The following is a 17,622-nucleotide window of genomic DNA, read 5'->3' on the forward strand; positions in this document are numbered from 1 at the left end:
AGTCCGTCCTCCAGTTTCCCAAGCAAAAGATATTTCTCTCTTTTTAAATTCAGACCCACTTTACTGTTAGTATTATTCCTAGCTCTAGCCAACCTGGCACACTCATCAAAGAAAAGTCATTTATTTTGAAGGGTTTTTTTGCTAGGCCAAGTTCCCTAACCCAATTCTGAGGAGAATCCTGGGCTACCATGATACTTTATTGTTTTATTACTGGGTTCTCTGATATGCTGCTTTGTATGACATCAGATTTTTAGAATTAGAGTTTGGTTCTATTTAAAACTGCAACCTCAAGCAATTTTGTTTCCTAGTCCTCAAAAATCACCTTGGGATGAAAGCATCACAGTAGTATCTGTTTTTCAAATGTAGGATGAAGTTATCCATTGAGTTGTTAGGTGTGATCAGAATTTTGTCATTTAAATTTCTTTCTCAGTAAATGGTTTTACAGTGGAGTTAATAAAGGAGTGGTTCTTAGCAGTTAGAGAGTTGTTTATTAATAAAAGTGATAACTAGAAAAATTGAACCATTGAGAGAAATCCTCCCTAAGTTGTACATCATGTAATTTTTTGGAAGATTTCTGAATAAGGTACTGTTTGTATGCTATAGATTCCTTTTAAAGGATTTGTAGCAGTGACTCCTTAGCAAATTTATTAGAAGACTAATAATTTTTCTTTGAAATTAGTACTTCCTCATTATGTTAATGGACTGTTGTCAGCATGTCTATTTAAACTATATGTTGAATTTTCATACTTGGTTTTTAAAATCTATAGCTAATCTGTGAGTATTTAGGCATTCTGTTGATAACCCAAAAAGAGATTACATTAAGAAAACAGCAGACCTGAGATATTTCAGATAATTGTGATAGAAATTAATCCTGGTCCTTTTATCATCTTGAAATATTAGCATTCCCAGTCTCTTGTATTATCTTTTGCACAAATCTCCAAACAAAACTACTTTAGGAAGGTACAGATGTTAGTGTTTCCTCTACTGTGATGATGCTTCCTAAAGATACGCACTCTCCACTCTGGATTCTTCGTGTGGCTATTTAATTTACAGCAGAACATCTGTAAGTTTAACAAGAGCATTTAAAAAGAGCAAGGTGATGTTGAGCCCATTCATTTCAAATCAGGATTGATGGTGGTATTATTGGTTGGTTTTGGTTTTAGTTTTCAGTCTTAGGACCCAATTAAATTTTTTTTTTTTTTTAATGGATTTGATTTGAATACAAGCACAGAGCTATAAAGGGAAAGGTAGTTCACAGTGCCTTTACGTATAGTGAAACACCTCCAGTGTCTCCGAATATTAAGACATGCAAAATGACAGCTTTTAAATGTCAAAGGGATATTTACACCATACCTACAAAATGCACAGACCTCTTCTAGGATTCTAAGGAAAATTACAAGTTTTTGATGAATAGTGGTGTGAATAACCATAATTTATTTGAGCAAAAGGATAAGTTTATGTTAATTTGCGAAATACTGGTTCAAATATAATTTGAAGCACCATATTTCTCATAGTGTAGTAAATTAGAACATTCAGCCTATAGCAGACATGTTTTATTAACTTTTTTTTGATGTGATCTGCTTTCTTAATATTATGAATAAAATATACTGCCTAAAAATGAATGTCAAATGAAGCCTGAACTGTACAAAGTATAGTGGAATTATCTTTATTGATATGAACACAGTAATTCTACTATAACCTAATATTGCATTGTTTTTCACTAACTGAAAATCAGTGTTGATTCCTTTTGAGTTCTGTTCAGTTATGACTATCATTTATTTTCCAAATGAAATACTGTCAAGTCTTACCTGTCATTCTACCTAATAAATTGATACTTTGATTTTAATCATAGGGCTTTATATTTATCTTTGTTAAATTTTATATTGTGTGTTTGATTTAGTGTTCCAGACTCTTAGAGTTCTTTAAATTTCTAATTTGGACTTCTATTTTAAGCTGTTTTTCCTAGGTTTGTGTCAATCTTAGGTAGTTGTATTAAAGTCAGAAATTGTAAACTGACTGCCAAATTCCCTCATGTGTTTTATTTGGCTAGCATATTCTGTTAGTATTTTTTTAAATTAGAATGCTTTTAGTTAAGTCTTGTACTATCTGATTTACCAACCACTGTTCCTTACTGCATTACACATTTTGGCTTCACACATTTACGTTTATTGCTTAGCCATTAAAGGCATTTACTTTTGCAACCCCTAATAAATGAAATTGTTTATGAAAATATTGATTGGGACAAGTGAAGGGCAGAGCTTGTAGCCCTACAACTAGAAACCTTTTTCACTGTGGCATTCATTTTTAAATCTTTTTATTCTTGATTTTTGTTAGGATTGTTTAGCAAATGAATTAAATTGTAATACAGTTTTACACATCTCTAGGTCATTCATAAATATATCATGATTAACTTTGTCAAATGCTTTGTTAAAATCAAGAAACTTTTTTTTTTTAAATATATCTTTATTGATTTCAGAGAGAGGAAGGGAGAGGGAGAGAGAGAGGGAGACAGAAGCATCAATGATGAGAGAGTTGTCATTGATTTGCTGCCTCCGACTGGGGACCAAGGCCGCAACCCAGACACGTGCCCTGACCATAAAAAAAATCTTGTAATCGAGTAAGAGTTAAAAAAAAAATAGCTTCGACATCTGTGTTAATGACCTTTCTAAAACCTGAGATTTCATTTCTTGAATTCTACTTAACACAGCAATCCCTCTGACACCAGTTTAGCTTTCTATTTACTTTATTTCTTTATTGGACCTCCCCTTTGCTTGGAACTGATCCTTGTCTAAATTTTGATCTCTGAAATTTTAAGAGAAGTCTTCAGCATTACTCTTGCTACTCTCAGTTTTACATATGACCTTATCTCTTTACAAAAAAGAGGGTCATCAGACATTCATTCATTTTACTAACAATTCTCTCTAGCACCTAATCACTTATTTTATATGTACGGGAAGGGGAAAAATGGTATTGTTCATTTCTAAAGATGATAATAGTTAAAATTTGAGTCTTTTTAATGTGACAGGTAGTGTGCTTAAACAATTATATATATATATTATTTTTTATAATCTTAAGACTGTCATTAGCATTATTTTATTGGAAACTGAGGTCTAGAGAAGTTAAGTTTAACTTGCTTGTGGTCACATAACTTGTAGTAGCAGAGTTGAGACTTTTGTTGGTTTTGCGTGACTCATACTAACCTTGCTTCTTCATTACTACACTGTATAGCTTCTCTGTATTCTTGTTTCCCTCTTCCTGTAATGTTGTAGAATCTTGCTTTCTCCGTTATCCCTTTTTTTATGACTTTATCCTATCTATTCAACCTACATATAAATCTGGGTCTCTTTTAGCCATCAAAAAATACAAACAAAAGCACATAAACTTTTTTTTTTTTTTACTTTGCTTCCCCTCAAGATACCAGCTCTTAGCTCTCTCCATACTTTCACAAGGCATTTTGTAAGAACAAACTAAATTAACTGCCTCCTGTTTCTCACCTGCCACGTGATGAACCTTGATATGCACACCAGATCCACCAATCTTTCCAGTCCTTATCCCCCACTGCCATTGAAATTTCAGCTTTGGATCTGTTGATACTAGTCTTTTGTTGCTTTTTTATGCCTCTTAGTTCTCTCTTTCTTAGTCTTTGCTAAGTTATCCTCTAATGCCATCTGCTGCTTAAGTTTATTGTGTGTTTTAGGATTCTATACTCAGTCCTTTCCCCAATCTCTTATTGTATGCACAATTCTTAGGTAATTGAGTCTGTTCTCACAGTTTTGGCTATTGCCTAAATCTCTATCTGTACTCTACTCTTATTTTCTGAGTTTTGTCTTAACCTGTGTTTTCAACCACCTATGGAACATAGCAGCCTAAAATATTCTGAGATTCATTATGTAAAAGTCTAAACTTTTCCCCTCACACCTTTTTGTTCTTCATGCTTTCCCTGTCTCATTACCAGCCTAGTTGGCTAAGTTTAGAAACTGTTAAATTAATTTAAACTTCTTTGTTTCTCAGATTCTCTGTTTTTTAAATATATCTTTATTGATTTCAAAGAGAGGAAAGGAGAGGGAGAGACAGAGAGAGAAACATCAGTGATGAGAGAGTCATTGATCGTCTGCCTCCTGCACGCCCCCTACTGGGGATTGAGCCTGCAACCCTGGCATGTTCAATTCCTGACTGGGAATTGAACCTCGATCACCTGGATCCTAGGTCTATGCTCAACCGCTGAGCCACGCCTGGCTGGGCTCTCAGATTCTCTATTACTCTCATGTTTAGCTAGCCAATATACGTGCCCACCCACCTCCCTTTTTAAAAAATCCTTTTGCCTATGCCCTGGTCTAGGCCTTGAATTCCTATAGGTTTCTAGATGTTCAGTTTTCAGTCTCATCTTCCCAACTTCCTCCCTTTCCATACCTATTTTTCCAGTGCTGTTTGAGTTATAACAGACCTTTCAGTATCATCCTAATTTTTAAATAATATCCATTGCCTCTGAACTAAAATTTATTGAACAAATATTTACTCAGTATCTATTATATGCTGGGCACTATTCTGAATGGGGATAGAGCAGTGAACAAACAGACAAAAATCTTTTCTTTCATGGAGCTTAGTCTAGTGAGGAGAATCAGACAATAAAAAGTAAACTATGTAGTTAGGAAGTGCTACATATCGTGGGGAAAAATTAAGTGGAGAAGGCAGGTGGGAGTGGGGGGTGGACAAATGGGTTGCAATTTTAAATGGTGTGATTAGGGAAAGGGACACCTGAGCAAAGATTTGAGGGCATTGAGGCAAGTGAGCTGTGTGTGTATCTGGGGGTAGAATATTCCAGGCTGAAGAACTAATCAGTACAGGGACCCTGAATGTGAAAGCCTGCCAGATGTGTTCAAAAACAGCAGGAAGCTGTTGTTGCTAAAGGTGAGTGAGAAATGGGGAGAGCAGTGAAGTAAAGAAGTAGACAGGGAAATAAGGAAGTGCATGTATAGGACCTTGTAGATAATTTATAAGAATAAATCTTAATGAAGTGGAGCGGAGGAGATCCAATAATGTAACTTATATTTTGATACTAGACTGTGAAGGCTAAAGGTGGAAGCAGGAAAACTATTTAGGAATATATTGCAGTAATTTAGGTGAGATGCAATAGTGACTAAGACCAGGGTTGAGCATTGAAGATGCTAAGAAGTAGTTGGATCCTGGATAAACTTTAAAGGTGGAATCATTAACACACACACAGAGATACGGGGAATGTGTGTATATGTGTGAGAGGTAGAGGTGAGTGGGGAGTTAATGATGATTTTAAGGTTTTTAGCCTAGGCAAGATCAAGTAGACAGTTGGATATACTAGTCTGGAGCTAAAGGCAGAGATCCAAGATATGTATGAATTTGGGAATCATCAGTATATTGTAGTATTGAGCCATTAGACTGGATGAGATCATCAAGGGAGTGAGCTTACATTAAAACACATACACACAGAGATCTGATGACTAAGCCCTGGGATCCTCCATTTCTCAGGAAATAAAAGATAATAGGAGGAACCAGAAATGGAGAGCAAGAAGAGTTGTCTTTAACGTAGGATGAAACCAAAAGAGTATAGTGTTCTAGAACCTAAGTGAAGCAGGTGTTTCAAAGAAGGAAACATGATGAAAGCCGAGTAGAAGGGAGGGGTTAGATGATGACTAAAAATTGACATGGGATTCAGCAACAAGGAGATTATTGATCTCTATGAACAATTCTAGTGGAGTAGTGGTGGTGAAATTCAGTGGAGTAAGTTTTAGAGAGAATGAGATGAGACAGGTATTGGAGAAAGTAACTGTAGACACCTCTTATGAGGCATTTTGCTCTTAAAGGGGGCCTGAAAATATGGTGGTGATTAGTGCAGTTAGAGTTTTTTTAGTGATGGGAGAAATAGCAGCAATTTTGTGTACTGATTATAATGCTCCCACAGAGAAAGACAGGAAAATTACTGAAGCAATGACTGAATAGGAAAAACAGAACAGTATCTTTTGTATGTTTTTTTATTTGTTTTTTAACAAGTAGCAGGGTTTGTCTTAGAAAGGTACTTGGTCAGTTTATCTCTAGAGAAGGGAAAGAGGAGCATATGGGGAAAGATGCTGGTAGGTAAGCACATGCAGTGGTGCAAGCAAGGTCATCAGCTGAAGGTAAGAATGGGAGACGAGGTATTGGACTTTGAAGAGAAGAAATCAAATAGTTTGAAAAAGTGAATAGACTAGGCAGATATAGTATTACTGGGCTGATTGAATTTCTTCAAGATGAATTTAATGTGAGACCAATCAGCACAATTTTAGGTTTGCAGTCATGTTCAGTTCTTGGGTGCAGGTAGGGAATGTGTGGAAAGCTGGATTTAACCAGAGTTGTGGTTTATCAAACACGTATGACATAAGAGAAGGGTATGTACTAGAGTGGACTAGGCAAACTTTTTCATAAAGGGCCATTTAGTAAATATTTTTGGTTTTGCAGGCTATGTGGTCTCTGTCACAACTACTCAAGTCTGCCGTTAACGCTCAAAAGTAGCCATAGAAAATACTTAAGTAAATGAGCATCACTGTGTTCCTATAAAACTTTATTTATAAAAACAGGCAGCACACATTTGCTGTTGTTCACTGACCCCTGTGATAGACCCTGGAATTTAAGCTGGATATGAAAGGGAAGGAGAGGAGAACATGAGAGTGAAGGATAGTGAAAAGGTGGTAGGGTCATTGGTATGCTGTCTCACTAAACTGTTTTTTGAGCTCTGCTGTACTCTTTGACCCCACATCTTGCATATGTTTTTTTTCTCTGCCTGAAATGGTCCTTTTGTACTCAGTTTAGATGTCATCTCTTTTATACCTATGCCCTTACTTCCTCTGCAGTGGCTACTGACATATAAAAAATAATCAATTAATGCTGAAAATTGAAATTCTTCACTTCATTTTGGTAGGTAAGATGATTTCAAATTGGGAAGACTGAAAGTTTGCTTACCTGCAGATTTTCCCACTCAGTAGCCAATTCTAGACTTGAACACAGTGATTCTCAACTTTGTTTTCTGCTTCAGTTTATTTATCTGATATTGTTCACATGTTCAGGGTAAGGGTAGCACTCTGTTCCTCTTTCCTACTTGGTACTTAGTTGGAATTCCCTTCTTTCTCTCCAATGATCTTGGATTGGTGTCTTTATGCTGCTGAGAATGGATGTTTAAACATGTGACCTGCAGTAAACTTGTGAGTATGGTAACTTGCTGCCTTATTAGTTTACTCTTTTTCTTTCAGTTAATTGTAGAAGACATGTGTTGGTTCTACTAAGTATAGACTGTCAAGTACCCATAGAATCTTTTTGTAGAGGTCAGAGAAATTTTGAAGAACATCAAGTCCAACTTTTTATATTATAGTTGAAGAAACTGAAGCCTTGGGAGATTTAAGTGACTTACATACATCAGTTAGCAGCAGAGCAAGGGCTAGAAATGTACTGTTTTAGCTCTCAATTCAATATTCACTTTACTACTATGGCACATTTCCTGATGGGATAAGAGGGCATTGATTCTCAAACTAGAAAATATGAAACTCTGTGATAGGTGTTATCCTTTAAAATCATATAACCTAAATAATAGTTTAAATATGATTAGGAATCTTAACAGTATTGAAAAGATGTGGTAGATTGTTTTTCTTATTATGTTTATATTCTGATTTAATTTTGTATAATTAAAATTGAACACATGAATGTCTTAATTTCTTAATCTGTATAAGTGAATGTATAGAGCATTTACTGTAATTTGAATATTTAAAGACTAGTTTCTAATTTTGTTATTTTGTTTGTTTTGAATAAACTTTTTCAGAAAGATGAGGTCTATCTCAATCTGGTGCTGGACTATGTTCCGGAAACAGTATACAGAGTTGCCAGACACTATAGTCGAGCCAAACAGACGCTTCCTGTGATCTATGTCAAGGTATGTAAAAATGGAGCAATTTTCCATTTTATAAAGTACTTACCATGAGCTGGGAAGAGGGCTAGGTGTATTTTAACTATATTAGCGCATCTAATACTAAGAAGAAAAAGCTGCAAAGTAGGTATTGCTAGAGCTTCATTAAATTCTTTTACAGTTTTAAATAGTGAAGCTTTTACTGTTTAAACTTTAATGAGTCCAATATTGAAGATATTTGTCATCTTTCTTATACGTGAATTTTTCAGACAATTATGGACTTTAATTTTGCTAGGCATAGCATCTTTTTATTTAATTTCTGATATACTTATTTTGCCACAGATTGAAATAAGAGCAGTCATATCATAAAATTATAAAATACAGCTATAAGTATGATCAAATTCAATGTTTTTTTGCCCTTTACATATACATTGTGTCTGTAGCTGAAGTTTCAACTTTTAATAATTTTAAATAATGTATAGATTCTTTCAAGGTGTCATTTAGCTTATGGTACCTATTACCAGGATCATCTTTTTTATTTGGTGGAACTCATGACAGAGTGGTTAGGAATTTATCCAGCATAATTCTGATTAAATATCCAGTTACTATTTATATTTCCAATATATCTTATACGTATTTTTAAAATTTCTTTGTTAGAATTGGGATCCAAGTAAGGTTCCTATTTCAACTGGCAGATGTGCAGCAGCTGCTGCTGCTGCTTCTGCTGCTTCTTTTTAAATTGATTTTAGAGTGAGAGAGGGAGAAGCATTGATTTGTTGTCCCACTTATTTATGCACTCATTGGTTACTTCTTGTATGCGCCCTGACTGTAGATCTAACTGAGACTTTGGCGTATTGGGACCACGCTCTAACCAACTGAGCTACCTGGCCAGGGCCAGATGTGTTTCTTAATGTTTCTTTTCATCTCTAATTTATTTATTTCTCTCTCAACTTAGTTATTAAAGAAACTGGGTCATTTGATCTTCAGTTTTTTGGTCTCGATTTTGTGCTTGAATTGCTGCAGTACAGTGTAGTGTATTACTCTTCTCTGTATTTCATGTAAATTGGACATTAGATAAAATTTTTGTAGGAATCAAGATTACTTCATATATAGTATTGAGTGCTTTTCTAAGGAATAGCAATGTCTTTTTGTGATGCGTGTAGCCATTGATGCTAATTGCCTAAGTTCATTAATTCATTAACAGTTGTAAAATGATATTTTAATATTATTATTCCTTCTTAATTTATAAGCTAGAATAGTTCCATAAATAGAAACTTTCCTATGTCAACTATTTCATTTCCCTGAGGTACAGTTTATATAAGACAGGATATATATTTGATTATTTCTCTTTATTTACCAAAATTTATAATAATTTATTGGTTCCATAGCATCCTCCAAAGATTACCAAGGAGGTATTTTTTGTTGTTGTGTTTGTTTTAAAGCTTCTTAGACAAGTCTTAGTAATCTTGGATAGCTTCCTTGCTTTCTAGCATGACAGTACTCTAGGTTCATCTTTATACATTTCTTCTGCTGACTTGAAATGAGCCTTATCTTCAAGGGGAACTTATTCTTTTAGTGCGAAATAGTATTTAGAAACCACAGTCTGGATATTAGGGGTGCTACTTGCAATAGAATTGGTTATTGTTTTTAGGTCTTTTTAGTGGACAGAGCTAGGAAATATGTGTATAATTTTTTCAAAGATAAAATGCATCTTTTTCCATCCCAAAGATAAATACACTATGTGTTTATGTTGCTATTTTTAATTAAATATTGGGGAGCTTAACAATCTTCCATCTCTATTTCCTTTCCTTTACACTAAAAATTCTATTTTTCAAAGACATTATAATTACTTATGTGTTCTGTCCCATACTATGCATGCAATAGTCTTAGGATAGCAATACCAATACTACCAGTACCAGCTGAAAATAATTTAAGATCTTTTGCAGCTCTTTTTATTCCTGTGGTACGTCCCATTAGGATGAACAGTCGAATTTCTCTATTTTAAAGAAACAATGAATAATTTCTTTCTGTGATTATGCCTTACTAAGCTTTGTTTGTTTAATTTTACTTTTATTATAGATTGTGTTTTAAACTTTTAAAAGTTAATTTTACTTTAAATTTTCCATCAAAATTGAAAATACATTGTTCCAAAGTAAAATCTACAAAACAAGGTATATGCAGTTAAAGAACGTTTTTTTTGTTTGTTTTTAAATATATCTTTATTGATTTCAGAGAGAAAGGGAGAGGGAGAGAGAGAGATAGAAACATCAATGATGAGAGAGTCATTGATTGGCTGCAGCCTGCAACCCAGGCATGTGCCCTGACAGGGAAGCGAACCCCGATGATCACCTGGATCCTAGGTTGATGCTCAACCGCTGAGCCATGCCTGGCCGGGCTAAAGAAGTTTTTAAAGTAATTATTTTATCGCCCCATCTCCCTTTTATGTAAATGGTTACATGATGGGTATATATTTTTTCTACCTTGCTTTTTTAATTAAAAATGTATTCTGGAAATTACTCTGTAGATAGATGGATGGATAGATATAGAGTTATTTTGCCTTTCTTTTTACAGCTGTATATATTAGTCTGTTGCATGGCTGTATCCTAATTTATTTAGTTGGTCACCTATTAATGGACATATCCTTCAGTAGCCTTCATGGACGTCACCATCTAATATAAACTTATTTGGCATACATGTTACCAAAATGGCAACTGCAGTCTTTTGTTACTCTTTGACTTTCATATTTTCTGGGGGAGTTGAGTATGTTTTATGAGTTTACTCCTTCAAACCTCTTTCTTTACCCCTTTTATAGTGCTGGTCACTTAGTACTTGATGATAGTTATATATAAGTTAAATTTTTGAGTACCTTTTTTGATGAACAGCTTTCATAATTAAGTGGTGTTTAAATACAATTCTAAAACAGATGCCTGGCAAATCATTGACCTTGAAATTTTTTTAATTGAAAAGATGTGGTTAAGGACAGGGTCTGGGTACACAAGAGAGCTAGATGCATTTTTGTGAATCATGAACAAAATTGCTATTCTATTATTTGTTTTAAACAGGTTTAGTAGCGTAGAGAAGAGAGGACATTGGACTTGAAGTTAGATTTGATAATTTTGTAACTGAGTTCAAACTGTGTTCAAACTGCTAATTGGGCCTCAATTATCTCTTGTGAAAATTAGGATAAATGTGTATCTCACAGAGTGATTGTAATAATTAAATAAACAAATGGTGAAACACACTTGTTTTGACAGTACATTTTAAATAAGTCTCGAATTTCAAAATGTACTAAATATCTGAGTTTCTAAGAGTTTATCATTCTAGTCTTTTACTTAGTGATCAAGCTATTTAATAATTGTGTTTTTGCACTTTTAGTTAATAGAATAAGAATATGGCAAAATAAAGAAATAATAATTAAAATAGGCATGCTTAAATACCCAAGACACTGCAGAATATTAAGTATGTGATACTGGACAAATTGCTTAACCTTTGTGCCTCAGTTACTTTATATGTAAAATAGAAATAATAGTAGCACCTATTACATAAGGGTTAAATGAAATAATACATGCAAAGCTCTCAGAATAATGCCTGGCACATGATCAGTTGTTTTCTTGTTATTGTTTTTGCTGTCTTTCTAGTGTAGTAAGCCTCTTCGTTATCCTATAAACATACTTTTACAGAGTCAAACAAAAAAAAAAAGATATAAAATTGCATATTTCATTCTTTAATCTTGACCTTTCAAAAGATAAAATGAAGAGGATGGAGATAGGGTAGATCTTTCAGATGAATGAATATAGTAAAAAAACACCTTAACCTCATTTAAACTCTTAAGCATTTTTAGCAAAGAAAACATTTTTTCCCACTGATTCTTGCTGACCTAGACATCAGTGTCTCAACAGAGTTAATAAAGTCTCTCCTTTAGTAAGTTAATGTCTATGAAGTCAATATCTTGTGGGGACTAATTTTCTTAGTGGCAGTGAATTAATTCTTAGAACTCTGAGAGTAAGCTTTAGGACTTGGAGATTGATTCTGTGAACAGTGATGCAGTATTAGAATTATGAAGCTTTTAAAAAGTTATATGGATGCCCTGGCTGGCATGGCTCAGTTGGTTGGAGTGACATCCTGAGCACTGAAGTGTTGCGAGTTCAATTTATGGTCAGGGCACATACCAGGTTGTGGGTTTGATCCCCAGTCTGGTGCCTGGTATGAGAGGCACCAGATCAATCTTTTTCTTTCCTCCCTCTCTTTTCTTCTCTCTCTAAAAATCAATGGAAAACATATCCTTGGATGAGGATTAAAAAAAAGTTATATAGATATCTAAATTCCGTAATTCTAACTTTGGTGGCAAAATGCTGACCTAGTTGAAGATCTTACCTATACATTTTACATCATGCTTCATTTTAAAGAAGACTTAAACTTTTCCAGCTTTAGTTCAAATAATGTTAAGGATGTACTGAGATTACCTGTCTGCTGTTTCATCGTGACTGTTTGAAAGAAAGTAGGTCTCATGTTTAACTTGAATTAACTAAGTCTTAACAGTAACCTCTAAATATTGGTGCCTTATGACAATGCTTTCGTCTGACGTTTGTCTTTTTTTGTTTTGTTTTTTACCAAGTCACTGGTATCTTTGGTTTGAATCATTTAAAAAAGTGCAGTGGTACCTCAGTTTTCGAACGTCTCCATTGATGAACATTTCAGTTTACAAATGCCATAAACCCAGAAGTAAATGCTTCAGTTTTTGAACACACCTCAGAAGTCAAACTTGCCACACAGCTTCCCCTGAGTGCAAGATCCTGAGGCTGTCGGCTGTTAATCCCTCAGTTTTCAAACATTTCAGAACTCTTAACGGTCTTCCAGAACGGATTACATTCGAAAACCGAGGTACCACTGTATTTCCATGGTACTGGTAACTTTGGGTTAAAGGTCAGAAGGTGAGTAGTCAGAAAAATTTTGAAGTGAACCAGAACATAGACCTTGGGATAGAAAAAGGTTTAAGATACACAGTTGACCTTTTAATGCAGGCATTAGGGTTAGGGCACCCTCCACCCCCAGTAAAAAATTCACCTCTATTTTTTGACTCCCCCAAAACTGTACTAATAGCCTACCATTGACTAGAAGCCTTACTGATAACATAATCAATTAGTACATATTTTGTATGTTATATGTATTATATATTGTATTCTTACAATAAAGGAAGCTAGAAAAAAGAAAATCATAAGGAAAGGATATTTATAGTACTGTACTGTATTATTGTTACTGTAAGTTTACATCATCTATGTAAGGTTTATCATCTGGTAAATGGTCTTTCAGTACATGTATGATCCAAAACACTGTATGTATTATATATGTATTACTAACACTAGACATAAATATTGAAAAGATAATGTGAAAAATATTCAGTTTATTTACAGTTATAACAATTCATGCATTGATAACGAAACAATATGATAGCTTTATGGTAGCCTAGTGCAATCGATGTGATTGCTTCACAGTAGTAAGGAAATCTCCAAAATATTGTTCCATATATTTGTTGGAAAAAATCCACATATAAGTGGACTCATGCAGTTGAAACCCATGTTGTTAAGGGTCTGCTGTATTCTCTTTCTTCATAAAGTCCCTCTCTTCCCCAGTGTAAAGGCTGATTCTTTCTTCCATGCAGACACAGTTTCTTGATGCTTTTTTCCTAATAAAATCTAAATAAATGTTCTTTGAGTCTGATGTCAGTAGTCAGCTAGGATCTGTTTTTAAGTGGTATTTTAAAGTCTACTTATTTTTGAAGGATATTAATGGGAAGCATAGTGATGCTGTTAATGGGGTTACTGATACCTTGATAGATAATTGATTATAGATTTCCTCAGTTCACACGTGAATTTTTCCAGGCCTCTGTTGATAACCCCTGGGGCTGACATCTCAGAATATTATTCTGAAGATAAAATTGCAAATACTCTTAAAGAATGATGAACTTAAAAAACTAAAGACTTGTCTTTTGTTCTAAACTTTTTTATTTGTTAGTTACACAATTTGGAATACTTCTCTGAGCTTTTTATCTGTTTGGGGGGGGAAACTGTCTTAGGTTTGTTGAGCAATGTTAGTAAAATAAAAAATTACAAGGCACATTGCAGAATTTCCTTTTTAAGTTATTAAATGATGGTATTAATATAATATATGGTTAACAAAACTTTAATTAGCTAATTAATATAGAAATGGCATGAGACTTGTTAAAGGAAGATTGTGTGCTAATAATCTCCAGCATTTCACCTGTTCTGTTTTGAAAATCTGGTACTTTATTTACTGCTTAAAGATTCTAATTGTTTGAGATAGAAAGTATTCATTTAATTTTTTGCTATTTATTCCAGTTGTATATGTATCAGCTATTCCGAAGTTTAGCCTATATTCATTCCTTTGGAATCTGCCATCGGGATATTAAACCACAGAACCTCTTGTTGGACCCTGATACAGCTGTATTAAAACTCTGTGACTTTGGAAGGTAAGCTAACTCTCTTTCCTTCTCCCTTCCCTCCTTTCCCACCTCACTCTTACACTCCATATACTTTTTTTTAAGGTATAATCTCTTCTGTTATGTCAGTCTAAAATTAATGTAATGCTTATTCAGGGAATATAAACCAGTGCAGCTTCATGTTACGGTTTTTTGGTAAATTCTGTCAGAATTATAAATGCATGTGGTCTTTCATCCAGCTGTTTAACTGCTAGGAATCATTCCCTTAGGAAAACACATTTATAAAATGGTATATGTACATGGATTTTTATCATAGCATTGTTTATCAGTGTCTATCAGTAAGAAAATTATCAGGTAAATAATGGCATAAGGTGGCTGTCTATATATTGAAAAGGAATGATTTCTAAGAAATTATAATTTTGAAAAGCAAGGTCAAGCTTTGGCCGGTGTGGCTCAGTTGGTTGGAGTGTTGCCCTGGTTCCCCAAAAGGTGGCAGGTTCTATTCCTGGTCAAGGTTCTATTCCCATCATGGTACATGCCTAGGTTGCGGGTTTGATCCCGGTCAGGGCGTGTACGGGAGGCAACCGATTGATGTTTGCCCTCATTCCTTTCTCTCTCAAATCAATAAACATATCCTCAGGTGGGAATTTTTTTTTTTTTAAAAAAGCAAGGTCAAGACTGTTTATGTGTATATATTCTTTTTTCAGTAAAGAACTAATTTTTAAAAAATATTATTACACATTACTATGTATCTTTTTAACTTCATAGTTAACCTCCATTTAGAGATGAAGTAAAAGGTCTAGTAGCTATATTTTCTTTCTTTTCCTCTATAATTTAGTCTCTTAGTCTTCCTTCTTTTCTGCAGATTTTAATGCACTTTCTGTTTTCTTAAACTCATTCCTTGGTGTAATATAATATACTATGTAATAAAACTTCATCTTTTCCATCTCCATAATATTCAGCATCTTGTGCCTCCCCGATTTACCCTTTCAACATGAAATCAACCCTATATCCCCATGTAACTCAGGCAGTTAACTGTCTGCCTCCTCTCTAGAGTAATCACCTAGAGTAGCACATTTCTCTCCATCCCTAAGACATCTCCACATAACTGGGAACCTCTCCAATTTTTTCATTCTCACAAATTTTACTTTTTAACTCAACTCTTTATAGATATTGACCCACACCTGCTAATACCTGTATTCCTACCTCTTTGTAATACTTTTTATATCAATCGACAGCTTAAAGTTTAGGTTTAATACAGGATATATTTTCCACAGGCTATCCCTTCAGAGAGTCATAACAAAACACATCTGCTCTGCTGTGAGTTAATCCTTCTTAGTCTCACAGGGTGTCCTCTTCCAGGCCATTCCCTTTTTATAGTTTCCTAATTTCAGACACCTATTACAGGATCCAACTCATTTTGCAGGCTATAACTCTGTCCCTTCAACTATCAGAAAGGGTGAAGGATATTAATCATTTGATGCTTCAAACAAAGCACTACTGTTATTTGTAGGACAAACTGCCCAAATCATGAGTTTTATTTTTATGTGGTTTCTCCCCCCTGAGAGTGACTGATTGGTATGGACTGTAAAAAGACTATGAGACATCAAGTTTAGAAGAGTTTCTCTTTTTACTGTGATGTCAACACTATTGCTATGGTTCATTCCATTGGGACATAGAAATCACTTTGTTCTAATATATTTAGAATAGGGATTTCACTTGTATGGTAATAGTTCATTTTTAATAGCTCTGATAATGAAGCTGGCTTTTTTGTTTTGTTAGTTGGTTTGGGCAAGTAGAGTTTGGGATATACTTTAGATCCTTAGTGCCAGGTTGATGGTGACTTGAACAAAACAGTATGACACTCTTGTTAGTAATTCTAACAAAATGAAATGGGGACTGGAAGTAGGTGAAGGTCTAGGCTAGTTGAGACTGAGACATGGATATATGACCACTATATTAGATGCTCAACCCTCAAAGGGCTGGAAGTTATAGCCAGCCTTACCTAAAGAGAAAGAAGGTAACTCCATCAAGTAGTGAAGAAATCTATAGGCTATGGAGTTTCCAATATTACCTTCTTTATCTTATAGTAGATTTCTAACTGTATAATTAGAATCTGCCTTGTTAATCTAAAAAATTCTTCGTAAGGTAGAAAGGTCTTATCAGTTAATGCTGAAAAGTGTCGCAATTTTTATGCAGCCTAAAATGAATTATTATATTAATTTATAGGATGGTTTCTGTGTGTCAGTACTTGTGGAGAATGTAAAAAAATAAACTGCCTCCCATCTTCAAAACTTGTGATGAAGGAAGAATAGGTTAAGGTCAAAGTTATCATGGATCAGAAATAAATGAAAGAAAAGAAAGCACAAACTTTGAAACCCTTCTGACCACTTTCATTTATCTCTACTCTGATTTTTCTATACCTCAAAATTTTCTTACCTTTCCTTGTTACTCACATTTAAAATTTTTATTTTGTTTGTATTCATTTCTTATATTTACTTTGTTATTATTTATGTTAAAATAGCTTCTACAGCGGCTTATTCCAGTGTATATTCAAATTATCTTGGGAGAAATCTCAAAAGAAACTAATTTTAATTTATTATAGTGTTTAAAATACATGCCACAAAGTTTTGGAAGGAAAGTTGGATTAAGAGAACATGTAATTGCCTGGCCGAGCATGGCTCAGCAGTTGAGCATCAACCTAGGATCCAGGAGATGGAGGTTTGATTCCCGGTCAAGGCACATGACCAGGTTGCAGGCTCTATCCCCAGTCGGGGGCATGCAGGAGGCAGCCAATTAGTGATGACTCATCATTGTTTCTGTCTATCTCTCCCTCTCCCTTTCTCTCTCTCTGAAATCAGGAAAGATGTATTTTTTTGAAAAAAAGAGAGAACATATAATTAAACTCAAGACAACAGAGTTAGAATTCATAGGCTGTGAATAATCTCTGCCCTTAAGAAGTGAGCCTGTCTTTTTTTTATTGGGTATTGGATGTTTAGACAGTTAATAAATTGATTAAGATGGTAGAAAAATAGATTGGTCTGTAAGTCTTATGATATTCACTCCTAAATCAGAAGTCAAATTATAAAAGAGTGGCCAATTTCTTACCCTTAAAAAAACATTGGGTAAAAAGGTATTCATTCTTACATTATAATCTATTACTATGGTTTTTGGTGGGGACAGGTACCTCTTACTTTTTTGCCCTTTCTTTGTATTTTAGAGGCGGAATTTAGGGAACAGAGGATCAGAAGAAATTAAGCAT

The 17,622-nt window shown here is 34.4% G+C and overlaps 1 protein-coding gene across 7 annotated transcripts in view; it reads left to right on the top strand.

Annotated features, from left to right (window-relative positions):
* The window catches only part of GSK3B (glycogen synthase kinase 3 beta), a 165,849-nt gene that overhangs the window by 92,563 nt on the left and 55,664 nt on the right, over window positions 1-17,622 (top strand). For all 7 annotated transcript variants that reach the window (XM_081137572.1, XM_081137570.1, XM_081137574.1 and 4 more), the window contains 2 exons: window positions 7,820-7,930; window positions 14,260-14,390. In XM_081137572.1, the coding sequence (XP_080993698.1) occupies window positions 7,820-7,930; window positions 14,260-14,390 (242 nt within the window). The remainder of the gene's footprint in view (window positions 1-7,819; window positions 7,931-14,259; window positions 14,391-17,622) is intronic.

Source organism: Miniopterus schreibersii (assembly GCF_964146895.1).
Source record: "Miniopterus schreibersii genome assembly, chromosome: 5".
Taxonomy (NCBI): domain Eukaryota; kingdom Metazoa; phylum Chordata; class Mammalia; order Chiroptera; family Miniopteridae; genus Miniopterus; species Miniopterus schreibersii.